The sequence below is a fragment of the Macrobrachium rosenbergii genome, chromosome 56, assembly GCF_040412425.1.
Source record: "Macrobrachium rosenbergii isolate ZJJX-2024 chromosome 56, ASM4041242v1, whole genome shotgun sequence".
In the NCBI taxonomy this organism is placed as follows: domain Eukaryota; kingdom Metazoa; phylum Arthropoda; class Malacostraca; order Decapoda; family Palaemonidae; genus Macrobrachium; species Macrobrachium rosenbergii.
This window is the reverse complement of record NC_089796.1, coordinates 44,852,904-44,866,367: the sequence shown is the minus strand read 5'-3', so window position 1 is coordinate 44,866,367 and position 13,464 is coordinate 44,852,904. Positions and strand designations below refer to the sequence as shown.

At 42.6% G+C, this 13,464-nt stretch overlaps 1 protein-coding gene across 8 annotated transcripts in view; it reads left to right on the top strand.

Moving 5' to 3' along the window:
* LOC136836301 (E3 ubiquitin-protein ligase TRIM33-like) overlaps nucleotides 1-13,464 on the top strand; it is a 313,581-nt gene that overhangs the window by 74,148 nt on the left and 225,969 nt on the right. For all 8 annotated transcript variants that reach the window (XM_067100414.1, XM_067100413.1, XM_067100412.1 and 5 more), the window contains exons 3-4: nucleotides 8,589-8,714; nucleotides 8,870-9,129. In XM_067100414.1, coding sequence (XP_066956515.1) covers nucleotides 8,589-8,714; nucleotides 8,870-9,129 — 386 coding nt within the window. The remainder of the gene's footprint in view (nucleotides 1-8,588; nucleotides 8,715-8,869; nucleotides 9,130-13,464) is intronic.

Genomic DNA, 13,464 nt, shown 5'->3' with positions numbered 1-13,464 from the left:
ATTCTTCTTCTACCTTCCTCCTCAAAATTGGTATTCTTAAGTGGCCCTGTTTGTCTTCTCTTAACTTTACCTTCATTTCCCCTAATACTTCTATTTTAACACAATTCTCTTTTTTCTTGTACTGCGCCCAGGGCAAGGGCATATTCTTTTGTATAATACTTTGGCAACCATCAGAGTACTCCTTGGTGGGAAAGCACCCACTAAAGTAGAGGTGATTCTTAGCTTTGCTGCTGCGCCACTACAGGTTGATGAGCACTGAGTGGAGGCAGCACCCATCTGCTGTAGCTCTCTCAACAGGTGAGATTACAACAAGCATTGTCCAGTGCTGGCTACTTATCTATTTCAAATTCATCTCCATTTCTGAGTGTTTTTGGGCAGTTAAGTGTCCAAATATCCCACCTCCTTTCTCTGTGATTCAGGAATGCAATTACTTGGTAAGTTACTTATATAAAAATGACATTTTTATAATAAAAACAAAGTTTTATATATACTTACGAAGTAATTACATGATCGGAGACCTCTTGCCTACCCTCTAATTGACATTATGCCTGAATGAATTGAATACCTGAACCAGTTGTACCTATTCTTCCCCGAAAGTGTCTGTTACCTACACCAAAATATGAGTGCTACCATGAAATTTTTAAAACTTAAGCTGCCGCAAAAAGTAGGAACTAATAGCAATGTAATTACTTGGTAAGTATATATAAAATTTTATTTTATAAAAATGTCATTTTTATTTTATTGCTTAAATACAGACCACTTATATTTGTCTTACATTTGCATTATGTTACCATCTAAAATTAGTAAGCGTAGCCCCTGTCTTCCGGACAACAACAAAAGTTTTTGGTCATTTATATCCGTTTTGTGATGTTTTTTCAGTGTTTTTAATGTATATTTTTTCACAATGCTCTTATAGTTTAGTTCTGTATAAACATCAGGGCAAATATCCCTAGATAAAGGTATGACTGGTCTTAAAAATAAAAACTTGGACTTTCAGCAAGTGTGTTTTAAGTTCAGACACTTAACCGTGCTGTTTTCTCATCTACTGTTAAGTGCAGCCACTTAAAACTAGATTCCTGATTTGCATGTTTGTAAGTGTGGTTTTTAACTTCCCTTTGCTTTTGCCAGTTCCATATATTTTAACACAGGTGAATAAAGGTATAACAGCTTACACAGTTTGTTTCTTCAGTTGCAGTCTCAGTCTGCATCTGAAATTTGTATAAATTTCTTATTTTTCCTCCATTGTGGTGAACAAGGAGTGAACATTTATATTTTACTAGTAGAAGTTATGGTTGAGTATTAAAGCAAGTGAGCTGACAATTTTTATGCAGTTTTTAATGACTGAATTATACAGTAGTACAGTTACAAAACAGTAAGTTATCAATAGTTGGACAGGCAATAAACTAAAAAATAGTAGCTGTTTTTCTGTAAGGTAATATGTTCTTGTTGGTTGTTTTTCTTAAGGCCTCTAAATACGCTTAAATACTAAAGATAGGCATTTACCTTGTACGTAGAATGGAACTTGTATAAGACATACGATGTACAGTGAAGTCGACTTTGGGAGACAATTTTAAAGATTGCATTATGTGAGATAAAATGATACATGAGTATATACAGTAGGTTTGTGATAGTTCATGTGGATCTTGATTGGACTCTTGGCATTTTAATGTGTTTTTTATTAAGATAAAACAACTTCATAAAAAGATGATCTTCCAAAGGGATATTGAGAAGAAAAACATTAATGTCACAGAAGTTATTAAGTATTAGTAAAAGTTGAATACGTCTGAATTATATAATATTCAGGAGCATGGATTGTGTTTGTTATTTTTAATGTTGATTTGTTTTGCTTAGATCCTTAAATTTTTTTATATCAGTAACTTACCCAGTAATTACATAGCTATTAATTTCACTCATTCAGCAGCTAAAATTTTGAAATTCGCGTGTTGCACTAGTTTGTTTTGGGATAGGTGACGTGCCCCACTCACTTTCAGGGAAAAGTTAGGAACAACTTAGCAAAGAGCTCAATTTGTTTCTGCCAGCTGATTTTTAAGTCCAGTGGTTGGCAGCAGCTTTAATTTTGGAATTCATACTTCTCTGGTTGTTGTTTCATTGGCAACTGGTGAAGTATTCTTCTCTTGGTAGCCTTTCAGCATATTGAGTTTTTGATAGGTTGTCTTTTATTGAAACCTTATCATCAGATTACGACTTTTTTGCCAATTTCGACTTGTTTTTGGATTTTCACAATGTCTGACTCTATTGTTTCTAGCCTTAGGTTAGCTGCAATACACGTCTGACTAAAAACCATATGACTCACACATGATGTGCATAGAATGTAGAGGACAGACATGCTCTGTTGATTTGAGATGTTCAGAGTGTGCCAGTTGGGACATTAAAAAGTGGAAGACTTTAGATTCTGACTTGAAGAAACTCGCTAGGAACAAGAAAAGGAAAGCGACGGCTAGGGAAAATAGTAAATCATTAGCTAATTAGGAATTGTCTGTTGCAAAATCAGATTCTAATGTTCCTTTAGTTTCAGTGAACCCAGTTCCAACCCCTCTAACAATTCAAACCTCTCCTTTACCCAGCTCTCACGTTTCTGAACCCAACCCCATGGCCAGCCTTGAGTCGAAAATCAACAAGAGATTTGAGTTAATAGTGGAGTCTATTGCACAGTTAGCTCCTTCAGTGAAACTACTTATGGATAAGAAAGGTGATTCAGAGTGCCCTGTAGTGCGCAGTGCTAGTGAAATGTTGGTGGAGGAGGTGGCTGCTTGTCCTGCCAATTCTTCTAGGCCGAGGTTCCTGGCATACTCCCAAAAACCTGGGAGGAGTCCAACTGGTAGCCTAAGGGAGGTTGATTAGGTCTGCCTACGAGTAGTCACCCCCTCGGTTCAACCTGTTGATGTATCCCAGGCTGCAACCATGAGCCATTGGAAAGGTTTCTCAGTGGATGTTCATTGTATTTCATCTAGTTCTGAGGAGTTAAGTCCCAGGTGTCAATGGCGCTTCACAGACAAGTCATGCCCTTTGGAAAGGCATGCAGTGGACATGTCAGACTCTTCTCCAGTTCCTTCTAAGAATAGTAAAGATCCCGAGCTCCCCTCATGTAGTCACTGGCACAGCCTGGAGAGTTTTTACTCGAGTAACCTCTCAGCAGAGGATATCTTTTGGTGCCAAAACGTCTAAGCTTCCTGTAAACGCTCTGCGTCTTTTAGTAGAACTTTTTCTAAGGAAGGTCAGCAAGCACTTGAGCGCCCGGCATTGTCGGAACTTCCTTTGGAAGTTGAATGCCCAGTAGCTTCAAAGTGCCAGATAGCGCCCAAACACCTTCAGCTCCTGTACATGAGGTAGCGCCCAAGCTCCCAAATGTCCTGTCGTGTTCTCTGGCACCCAAACACCTTAAAGTGTCCTCGCTCCCTGTAGTTAATGACCTTCCAGTGGTTTCAGAGTGGCCATTGGCGCCCGTACGTCAACCTTCGCAGCGTACTTCTTAAGCCGTAACTCCTGCTTCTTCTACATTGGTTGGAATTTTGTCTTTTCCACACCTAGAGCCATCAACTGCACAGGTACCTCTTAGTACTCAGGCTCCCTCTTCTGGTATTCCAGTTTCTACAGCTGTCTTGGACCCTATTCAGAGTAAAGCTAGGTAGCGTTTTGAGCCTGCTCAAGAAGGCTCCTCTGCCTTCTCAGACTCCAGCTGATTTGTTGTCGTCCCCTGTATCCTGTGACGAGGAAGAGGTAGTGGAACAGGATGCGCCCTCGACATGGTTTGCTTCCTTATTGAGATTCCTGCTGGCGACCTTCCTTCCCTAGCTTCTTTCTCCAGCAATACCTTCCTCTCCTGCTTTGGCTTTATTAATGGAGTTTCGGACGGCTGGTTCCTCGAATTTACCTAAAAGGTACTCTCTTTGTCAGCGAAGAAGGCGTTAAGTGAAGTAGAAGGATGGTTAGCAGATTACCAGAAAACAAGGTCCAACGTAGAGCTACCTTTAGTTTTCCTCCCTCCAGATTTTTGCAAGTGGGTTACTGTTTTTATGCCACGGAAAGCTCCTTCCCGGGGAGTTTCTGCCCCCTCCCAGGGGTACTTCTCCAGGTTGATAGATTTGGCCAGGAGATCTGCTTTCACTTCAGCAAAAATCATGTTTTCTGCTTCGGAATTAGCTCATCTGTTAAAGAATATTTTTAAGGTGTGTGAAGAGATGAGTTTTCTAGATAGGGCTGTAGGTGCTCTGGCTTGGAAGATTAGAGAATGTACAGTATTGCCACAAGATTCCTGTAATGACTGGCAAGGATTTCTTTCCTCTATCAATCCTGTATTGGTAGAGGAATCAGAGATAGTTCCCAGGAATTAGCTGGCCTTTATACTATGGGTATTTTAAAGAAAAGAGAACTGTGGTGTTCTTTTACATCTAAGGGAGTGGCTCCATTGCAGAGATCAGCGCTCCTTTTCTCTCCCTTGGATTGGCTGCATCTTTTTCCCCAAACTACAGTCCTGGGTATAGCTTCTGATCTTCAGAAGAAGAGTACCCAAGATCATCTTTCACAGTCATCGCGACGTCCAAAGGAAACGCCCACTTTTGCTTCCAGATCCACGACACCACTACAGATGCATCCCTTTCAGGGCGGCAGACCCAGGCCATACATAGAATAGATCTAACTTACGTTTTATGCAACGCACTATTAAGAAGTCCACTTCTAGGTCTTCATCCAGAAAGTGAGGACAAAGTCCTCTGTACTCAAGTAGGAGCAAGGCTCCTTCTCTTTTGGAAGCATTGGGAGAAGAAAGGTGCAGAACCCTGGATAGTTTCTGTCCTGAGGGAGGGCTACACATACCCTTCATGCGGAAGCCTCCTTTAGTCAGCACTCCCATCACATTGACAGCTTACTCACCAGGTTTGCAGCCCTCTCACAAGAAGTCGAGTCTCTCGTCAAGAAAGAAGCCATAGAGATGGTAGAGGACATTTATTCTCAGGGTTCTACAACCAATTGTTCGTAGTCTCCAAGTCGTCAGGAGGCTGGAGACCTGTATCAGATGTCAGCATTCTGAATGTCTTTGTACAAAAGACAAGTTCAAAATGGAAATAAACAGTTTGGCACCCTTTCGCCAGGGAGAGTGGATGGTGTCCATAGACATGCAGGATGCGTATTTTCACTTGCCGGTTCATCCAGATTCGAGGAAGTACCTCAGATTTGTTTCATCAGAGTACTGCCTCCCCTGGTGAAGTGACTGGATCTAACAGGAATCAGGATATCCCTTTACCTCAACGATTGGCTACTGCAATCCCAGACAAAAGAACAATGTAAGGAGGACCTCCGGAGAACCCTTCTCCTTGCTCAGGATTTGGGCCCTCTCATCAACATGGAGAAGTCATAGGTTACTTCTTTTCAGGAGATTCATTATTTAAGAATGAAGATAAACTCTTGGGATTTTTGGGTTTTCTCAGTTCTGGAGAGAGTAGGAACCTGCCTGAAGACAGTAAACGAGATCTTAACTCTAGACGATTGTTCAGCCAATAGGTGGACGAGTCTTCTGGGCACCTTGTTGTCCATGGAGCAGTTCATCTCTGGACAGGCTCCACATGAGACCTCTATAGTATTATCTAAGAGTCAGCTGGAACAGGAAAAGTCTCCCAGATACAATCGTATTTCCAGTAACGTCGGAAATAAAGAAAGATCTGTGCTGGTAGAGTTGCGAAAGAAGACTGACAGAAGGAAAGTCTCTCCTCCCTCTGAACCCCAACCTAGAGTAGTTCTCAGATACCTCGGATATAGGTTGAGGAGCTCTTCTAGGGAGCAAGGAAGTCTCAGGAACTTGGTTCCAAGAACAGAGATCCTGACATATGAATGTAATAGGGCTGAAGGCAATACATCTGGGCCTTCAATTCTTTGCCCCAGAGGTGTGCAGCAAGACAGTGGCAGCCCATTCAGAGAGCATGACTGCCCTGTCTTACATCAAAAAACAAGGGGGAACTTGCTCCTTCTCTCTTTACGAGGCAGCGAGGGACCTCCTTCTCTGGTTGGACCAGAACAAAACACAAGTAGTGACCCACTTCATTCAAGGAAGACTGAGTGTTTTAGTGGACGAATTAAGCGGCCAAAAACAAGGTCACCCCACGGAGTGGACGTTAAACCTGCTAGTATGCCTAGATCTCTGGAAGCTGTGGGGGAAACCAGTGTTAGACCTTTACATGGCCTCCAGAAACCATCATCTCCCTCTGTTCTGTTCGCCAGTCCCGGATCCTCTGGCATGGGCGACGGATGCCGTTACAGGACTGGTCAAACAAAGAACTCTACGCTTTTCCTCCATTCAGTATGGTGAGACAGGTATTAAACAAATTTCAGTCACACCAAAAAGTATCAATGATTTTGATAGCCCCATTTTGGCCAGCGAAAGAGTGGTTTCCAGATCTGCTCAAACTTCTCTCAGACATCCCGAGACTGTTGCCTCAAAAGCAGCAGCTACTCAGACAACTGCACTTCAGGCTGTTTCATCAAAACCCATATACTCTGGCCCTGACAGGTTACAAACTGTAAGGAGATTGCTTAGAAAGAAGGGCTTTTCAAAAGCGGCTTCAGACTCTATTGCCAAATGTAGAAGGCAGTCTTCAGAAAAGGTCTATCAGGCAAAGTGGATGATCTTCAGGACATGGTGTAGAATACAAAATGTTTCCTCTACTCAGACCTCTAATGCAGAAATAGAAGATTTTCTGCTATATTTAAGAACAACTAGAGGTCTCTCCACTTCCACTATAAAGGGATACAGAGCCATGTTAAGCTCCGTCTCCTGGCACAGAGGAGCGGATTTGTCCTCCAACCAGGATTTGTCAGACCTCATCAAGTCCCTTGATTCAGTCAAACAAAGGGAAACTACCTTAGTCTCCTGAAACTTAACATACAGTAGTTCTTAGGTGGTTATCCAGTCCCCATTTTGAGCCCATGCAGTCTCTCTCTCTCTCTTAGAGACCTTACTAGAAAGACACTTTTCCTGGTTGCTTTAGCAACAGCATAAAGGGCCAGTGAGATTCATACCTTGGATAAATTAGTTGGCTTTTCCTAAGGGAATGCAGTGTTTTCTTTCCTTGGGATTCTTGGCAAAGAGCGAACATCTGTCGAAACCATGGCCTCGTTCTGTAACAATTAGAGCTTGACTGATATAGTGGGTCCCGCTGAAGAGGAGAGGAGACTCTGTCCCGTGAGGGCTCTTAACCATAACCTTGACAGAGTGAAGGCAATTCATGGGACTTGAAGCAATCTTTGATATTCAGTGAAAAATCCTTCATGCCCTCTGTCTAAGAATGCCCTGGCATTCTTTTTCAGAGATCTTATATCTGAAGCAAACTCCATGGTTGGAGAAGAGCTTTTTCCCTTGTAAAGTGAAAGCTCACGAAGTAAGGGCAGTTGCTACTTGTTTAGCATTTCATTGGAATTTATCCCTTGCTTCTAACTTACAATCAACTTTTTGGAAGTGTAAGTCGGTGTTTTCTTCACATTACTTAAGTGATATAGAAATAGTTTATGATGAGTGCAGTACCTTGGGTCCATTTTACGCAGCTGGCGTGATGTTGGGGGATGGAAACATAGGAGGCAATATTTTTCCTATTATCTCTTCACCTTGCAAAGCGTGTTGAGTCCTAGGGGAGCCTGGGAGTACTGTGTACTTGGAGTACCCTCCAATCCTTTTTAAGGGTTGGGTATTGGTGTCTTTTTAATATTGTTTGGTAGTTTTGGTGACTGTATATATGTTCTGGTTATTTTGTATGGTACTGCACCCTGGGCAGGAGTAACTTGTATTCTTTGCTAGTCATCGGAATTGGTCCATCGCTGCAAAGTGCCCACTAAAGTAGTGGGCGCCCCAGGCTATACTGCCTCGCCTCTACACGATAAGATGAGTGCCAACCACAGTTGGTATCTACCTGCAGCAGCTCTCTTATCAGGTAAGGAAACAACAAACATTGATTCGGTGTTAGCAAATTTTTCTGTTCTCAAATTCATCACCTTTATTAATGTTTTGGGGTAGGTATGTCCATTCTTCCCACCTCCTGTCAATGTGGGAATCACCTGTGTAATTACTGGGTAAGTTATTTATATAAAAATCACACTTTTTCATAAAATAAATTCTTATATATATACTTACCCAGTAATTACATGATCGGAGCCCTCCCTCCTCCCCTTGCATGAACAAAGGGCATGAACAAATTGAGCTCTTTGCTAAGTTGTTCTGCTCTTTCCCCCGAAAGTGGGGGGGGCATGTCACCTACCCCAAAACAAACTAGTGTGACCCCCAAAGTTCAAAATTTTAGCTGCCGGACGAGTGAAACTAATAGCTATGTAATTACAGGGTAAGTATATATAAAACTGTTTTGTTATAAAAATGTAATTTTTATTCATATGAAAGGTGGTTGTATATTTGTTTTAGGTGTTTTGGAGAATGGCATAGCTACAGTTGAAAAGCTTTTCAACCTGATCTGTTGATGTGATGTGTGCACAAGAGAGTTCAGCCACTGAATTGGGTGGTAGTGGTTATCAAGAGAGGGGTTTCAATGTTATATGAGGGCTACGGCACTCTGCTATATTTTTCTTATCCACAGGCTCACAAACGAGTGAAGGTCACCAAAGATCACATTATTAAAGGGAAAGGAGATGTTGATTCCGATGCCTCTTCTTCTGTAAAGACTCAGACCAAAAAGTCACTCTTCTGTAATATACACACAAAGGTACAGTATTGCAAAGCATCACGTGCTTAGTACTGCTTCATGACGTAAAGTTCAGTATTAAATAGTAATGTTTTCATGGACTCATTTCTTTTCAAATGGAGTTGTTAGTTGCATAGTACTTGTAATAAGTTTTTCATTACATCTTCCTTTTTCAGGAAAAACTCAACCTTTATTGTCAAACATGTGATCAGCTGACTTGTAGAGATTGTCAGCTTATTGAGCACCGTGAGCACAAGTACAAGTTTTCTGAAGAAATGGCTAACCTTACTAGAGAAAGGTTAAAGCAGTTTCTCCTTGATATTCGTAAAAAACGAGGCTACATTGAAAATGCAAAGGAATTGGTAGCTGAACGTAGACAACAGATTATTAGCAAACAAGAGTCAGTTCAGGCTGATATCAACAGACTAGTCGAAACGTGAGTAGTTTCACCAAACATTTCACTCATTTAGGCCACAACCATGTAATGTGAATGTCCCAGACACTGCAGTCATTTGTGTAACAGGCAGAAGAATTGTGGTACTCCTTTATATGCACCTCAGAGATCCAAGAGGTCACAGCAGTTAGCTGCATCACTTCATATGTCTGCATTGTTGATCACAGTTAGCAGAGTTCATCAGATTTTTTATATCTACTGAATTGTCTTGAAAGTATTGAAATATCTATAAAATTTCAGATTACTGTATGCTCATCTCTTCCATACTTTTGTATTCTCTTTTCTAATCCATTTTCAATGTATCAAGTGATTTTGTAACAGCCCTAAGAGGTAGCCTATCTTCACCAGCAGAAGATTTTTCCCACTGGCTGTTATTTGGATGGTTATGTCAAAGACTGGGACTTGCATTTTGAAGAATAATGCATTCATTTTGCCCTATGAATGAATGTTCAGTGTTCGTTCTGTTCTGCAGGTATTTTGCATGTATTGATCTACAATTGTCAGCTCAGTGTGTTCTGCAAGAAATATATTTTACTTGTATCTAGGTTAGGTTAGGTTAGGTTCTGGTAATTTGGTATTTTTTTTGTATTTTGGTTTTGAGAATTGAGTAACAAGTTTTCACCTCTTATTTGAGATTAATTCTTTTGAACACGTGGTCTGGTTAAACTGATATATAATAATGAGTCTGGGCCACTTCACTGTAATTTATTTTAATGACAGGTTCTTAGTGACAAGACACCCTAATCTAGTTTAGCTGTAAAGTTAAAACACAAATGGCATAATATTTATCAGTATACCACCAGTGGCAATGGAACAGGTAGTACCTACTTTAGTCACTTCGTTATTTGGTACCTTCTTGTTCTACATCTTAATTCTCAGGTGTTACATATAGGGTAATGATGACCTTTTTGTCTTGAGTGGCACAGTCAGTTTGGTACAAAGGAACTTCCTAGCATTCCTTTTAACATAGGTGCATTGATCTCTCACTTGAATGTCTAACATTTTCAACTTGTTCCATTTTAAAGTCTCATTTATGAACAAATCCTTTAACCCTTAAACGCCGAGCCTCTATTTACAAAAGTGTCTGTCGTATGCCGGCAGCGTTCAGGGAGTTAGTGCCGAAGCAGAAAAAAGGTTTTTTAACACATACAACTTACCTGTTAGTTACATATAGCTTTAGTCTTGACGTCACGGCAAAATTTCAAAACGCGCGGCAGCGCCAGTCAGAAAATCGGGTGATCCCCCTTACCCGCCCTCTGTCGGGGTACCAGGAACCATTCCAACATGCTTCAGAATAATTTTGCCGTCACACCGGCGACATTGTTGTCGGTACTCGAGCGAAATTTCATTGTTTCTACCTACATCGAGCTGTTTTCACTTGGTGAAGTACTCTCTTGTTGGTTTGCGGCTTTGCCAGTTTATTTTTGTCTCCTATTTAGTCAGGTTTTCTGATAATTATGTCAGATTCTGGGTCTTATACCTTTAGGGTATGCAGCAAAGGCTGTAAGACTAGGTTGGTCAAGGCTAGTCTTGATCCTCATTCAATTTGTGTGGCTTGTAGAGGTCAGGAATGTTCATATGAGAGGAAGTGTGATGAATGTGTCAGTATGACTGAAAAAGATTGGAAGGCTCTATCTAAGTATGTAAAGAAACTTGAGAAAGATAGAACCAGGAAAGCTTTAGCTAGAAGTTCATCTTCTGTCTCTCAGGAACCGGAATCTCCCTTAGCTATTCAGGAAACTTCTATTAATATCCCTGTGGCTACTAATTTTCCTATTCCTGACTCTGATATCCCTGAACCCGTTACCGTGTCTGAGTATCAAGTCCAGATGGACGCCAGATTTAACCTTATTATGGGCGCCATGGAGGATATTGGCGTTAATGTGAAATCCCTTCATGAGCGTATGGATTCTTTCCAAAATATTGTGAATAATTTAAGTGAAGTGCAAAGTGTTAGTGTGGTGGAGGTGGTGGTTGCTCGGCCTACTCGTTCTCCTAGACCTAAGCCTCTGTCAAGCTCCCCTGCTCCTGGGAGAAGACATGCTGAAAGTCCAAGGGAGGCGAGTGGGGTCTGCTCACGAGCAGCCGCCCCCTCAAACAGTCCTGTTGTTTCCCAGGCTGTTTCGGAGCGCCGTTGGAAAGGCGACTCAAGGAAGTGTCTTTCTTCAAGCTCCAGTGATTCGCCTCGCAGAGGCTGGAGATTTCCCGACGAGTCTAGACCATTGAAGAGGTCCAGGAATCTTTCGCCTTCAGCGGTTCAGAAGAAGAAGCCCTTTCGCTTATCAGAGCCTTCCTGTAGTTTTTGGGAGAGTCTGGAGAGATTTTCGTCGTCAGAAGAGCCTTCTCCCAGGCGCAAGGCTCATGTGCGTAAGAAGTATAAGACTTCCTATTCGGTATTGCCCAGCGTTCCCGGTGTTTCTCCTTTGGTTTCACGTAAACCTATTGTGGCTTCTGCGCCTCTTCCTCATCAGGATCCTGGCTCTGCTGATCATCGTTCCCCAGTTGGATCCTCGTCTACTCATGACTTTCTTGAGTGATGCACAAGAAACTTGGAAGCATTCTTCTTGGGGCTCGGAAGGCCTGGTTCTTCTCCAGCAAAGCCTTCTGAAGTGTATTTGATGCCTCCTCCTCCGTCTCGAGCTCTCGGAGCGCCCAGTACGAAAGCTCCTCCTCGATCTGTCTCTCTTGATCCTCCTTTTGTTCAGGCTCAGGATCAGGCTCGTACGCCTAGTCAGGCTCAGGCGCTCCCTCAAGATTTAGCGCTCTCTCAGGCTCAAGCGCCTCAGGTAGCGCCAGGTGAGGCGCCATCCCAGGCTCCTTTTGTGGCGCCAGTTCAGGCTCCTCTTGTGGCGCCAGTTCAGGCTCCTCTTGTGGCGCCTACTCAGGCTCAGGCTCCTCCTCAAGCTCTTATTCAGGCTCCTACTCCTCCTTCACAAGATGTGTATGTGCAAGCGGAAGGTCTTTCTCCTATTTCGTCAGAGGAAGAAGTTGTGGAAGAGTTTCCTGAAGACGAAGCAGACTCCTCTCGCTCGGATTATAAGAAGCTTCTTCGTTTCTTTATTGATAATTTTCCTGAGGATTTTGCACCTGCGGCACCGGCTTCCCCGCTCTCTCAATACGCAAGACTCTCGAAGCCTTCTACCTCTTCCTTTATGAAGTTAGTGCTTTCTATTTCAGCCAAGAAGGCATTGAAGAAAATGAACTCCTGGTTGGAAGACAAACGTGATCAGGGGAAAACTACTTTCTGCTTCCCTCCTTCCAAGCTTTCTACTAAGACGAAGGCTTGCTACAACACTGGGGAAGTTTTCTCTCTGGGAGCTTCTGCCTCCTCTCAGGGAGACTTCTCCAGTCTCGTTGATTCTACTCGTCGTTCTGCGATAAACTCGGCTCGGATTTTCTTCTCTCCTTCAGAGTTGGACCACCTTTTGAAGAATGTTTTCCGAGTTTTGGAAGTCATCAGTTTTATGGACTGGACTATTGGCGCTTTGGGTAGGAAGGTAAAGTCTTTTGGTCTTTCGAGCGCATTTCGATGATTTCTCTTCTGTTATGTCCTGCTTAGATAAAGGGAGTGCGTCTGAGTTAGCCTCCATCTTCACGGGAGTTCTTAGAAGCGACAACTTTGGTGCTCTTTTGTCTGGAGTTTCTAGGACTCAAAGATCTGCTCTTCTTTTCGCACCTCTGGATAAGAAGTACCTTTTCCCTCAAGAACTTGTGGCCGAAGTGTTGAATTCCCTTTCTCAGAAGTCCACACAGGACCTTTTGGTGCAATCCACTCGTAAACCAAAAGCTCCTCAACCTTCTCTGCCAGCGCAAACTCGTACTCAAGTTAGTCAGGATAGGCCCTTTTGTGGCAGGCCCTTCAACCGTACAGGATCTCGTTTCCGGGGCAAAACAAGATTTGTCTCCAAGGCAATCAAACCCTCAGCTAAAAAGTGATCTGCATGTCCTCCATGCACTAGTAGGAGCCAGACTTCAGCAGTTCTGGCAAATTTGGGAGGAGATCGGAGCGGACCAGTGGACCACGTCCGTACTAAAGGAAGGATATTCTATCCCCTTCCTCAAGAGGCCCCCTCTTGCAACAGAACCTTTAGCTTTGAGAGCATACTCCAGCAACTTAGAAAAATGCTCAGTTCTGAGTGCGGAAGTAGACTCCATGCTTTTAAAAGGAGCGATAGAGATCGTGGAAGAAGTCAACTCTCCAGGCTTTTACAACCGCCTTTTTCTTGTTCCAAAGGCCTCAGGCGGCTGGAGACCAGTCCTGGACGTAAGTTCTCTCAACCTTTTTTCGTGGAGAAAACCAGTTTTCGATGGAGACGA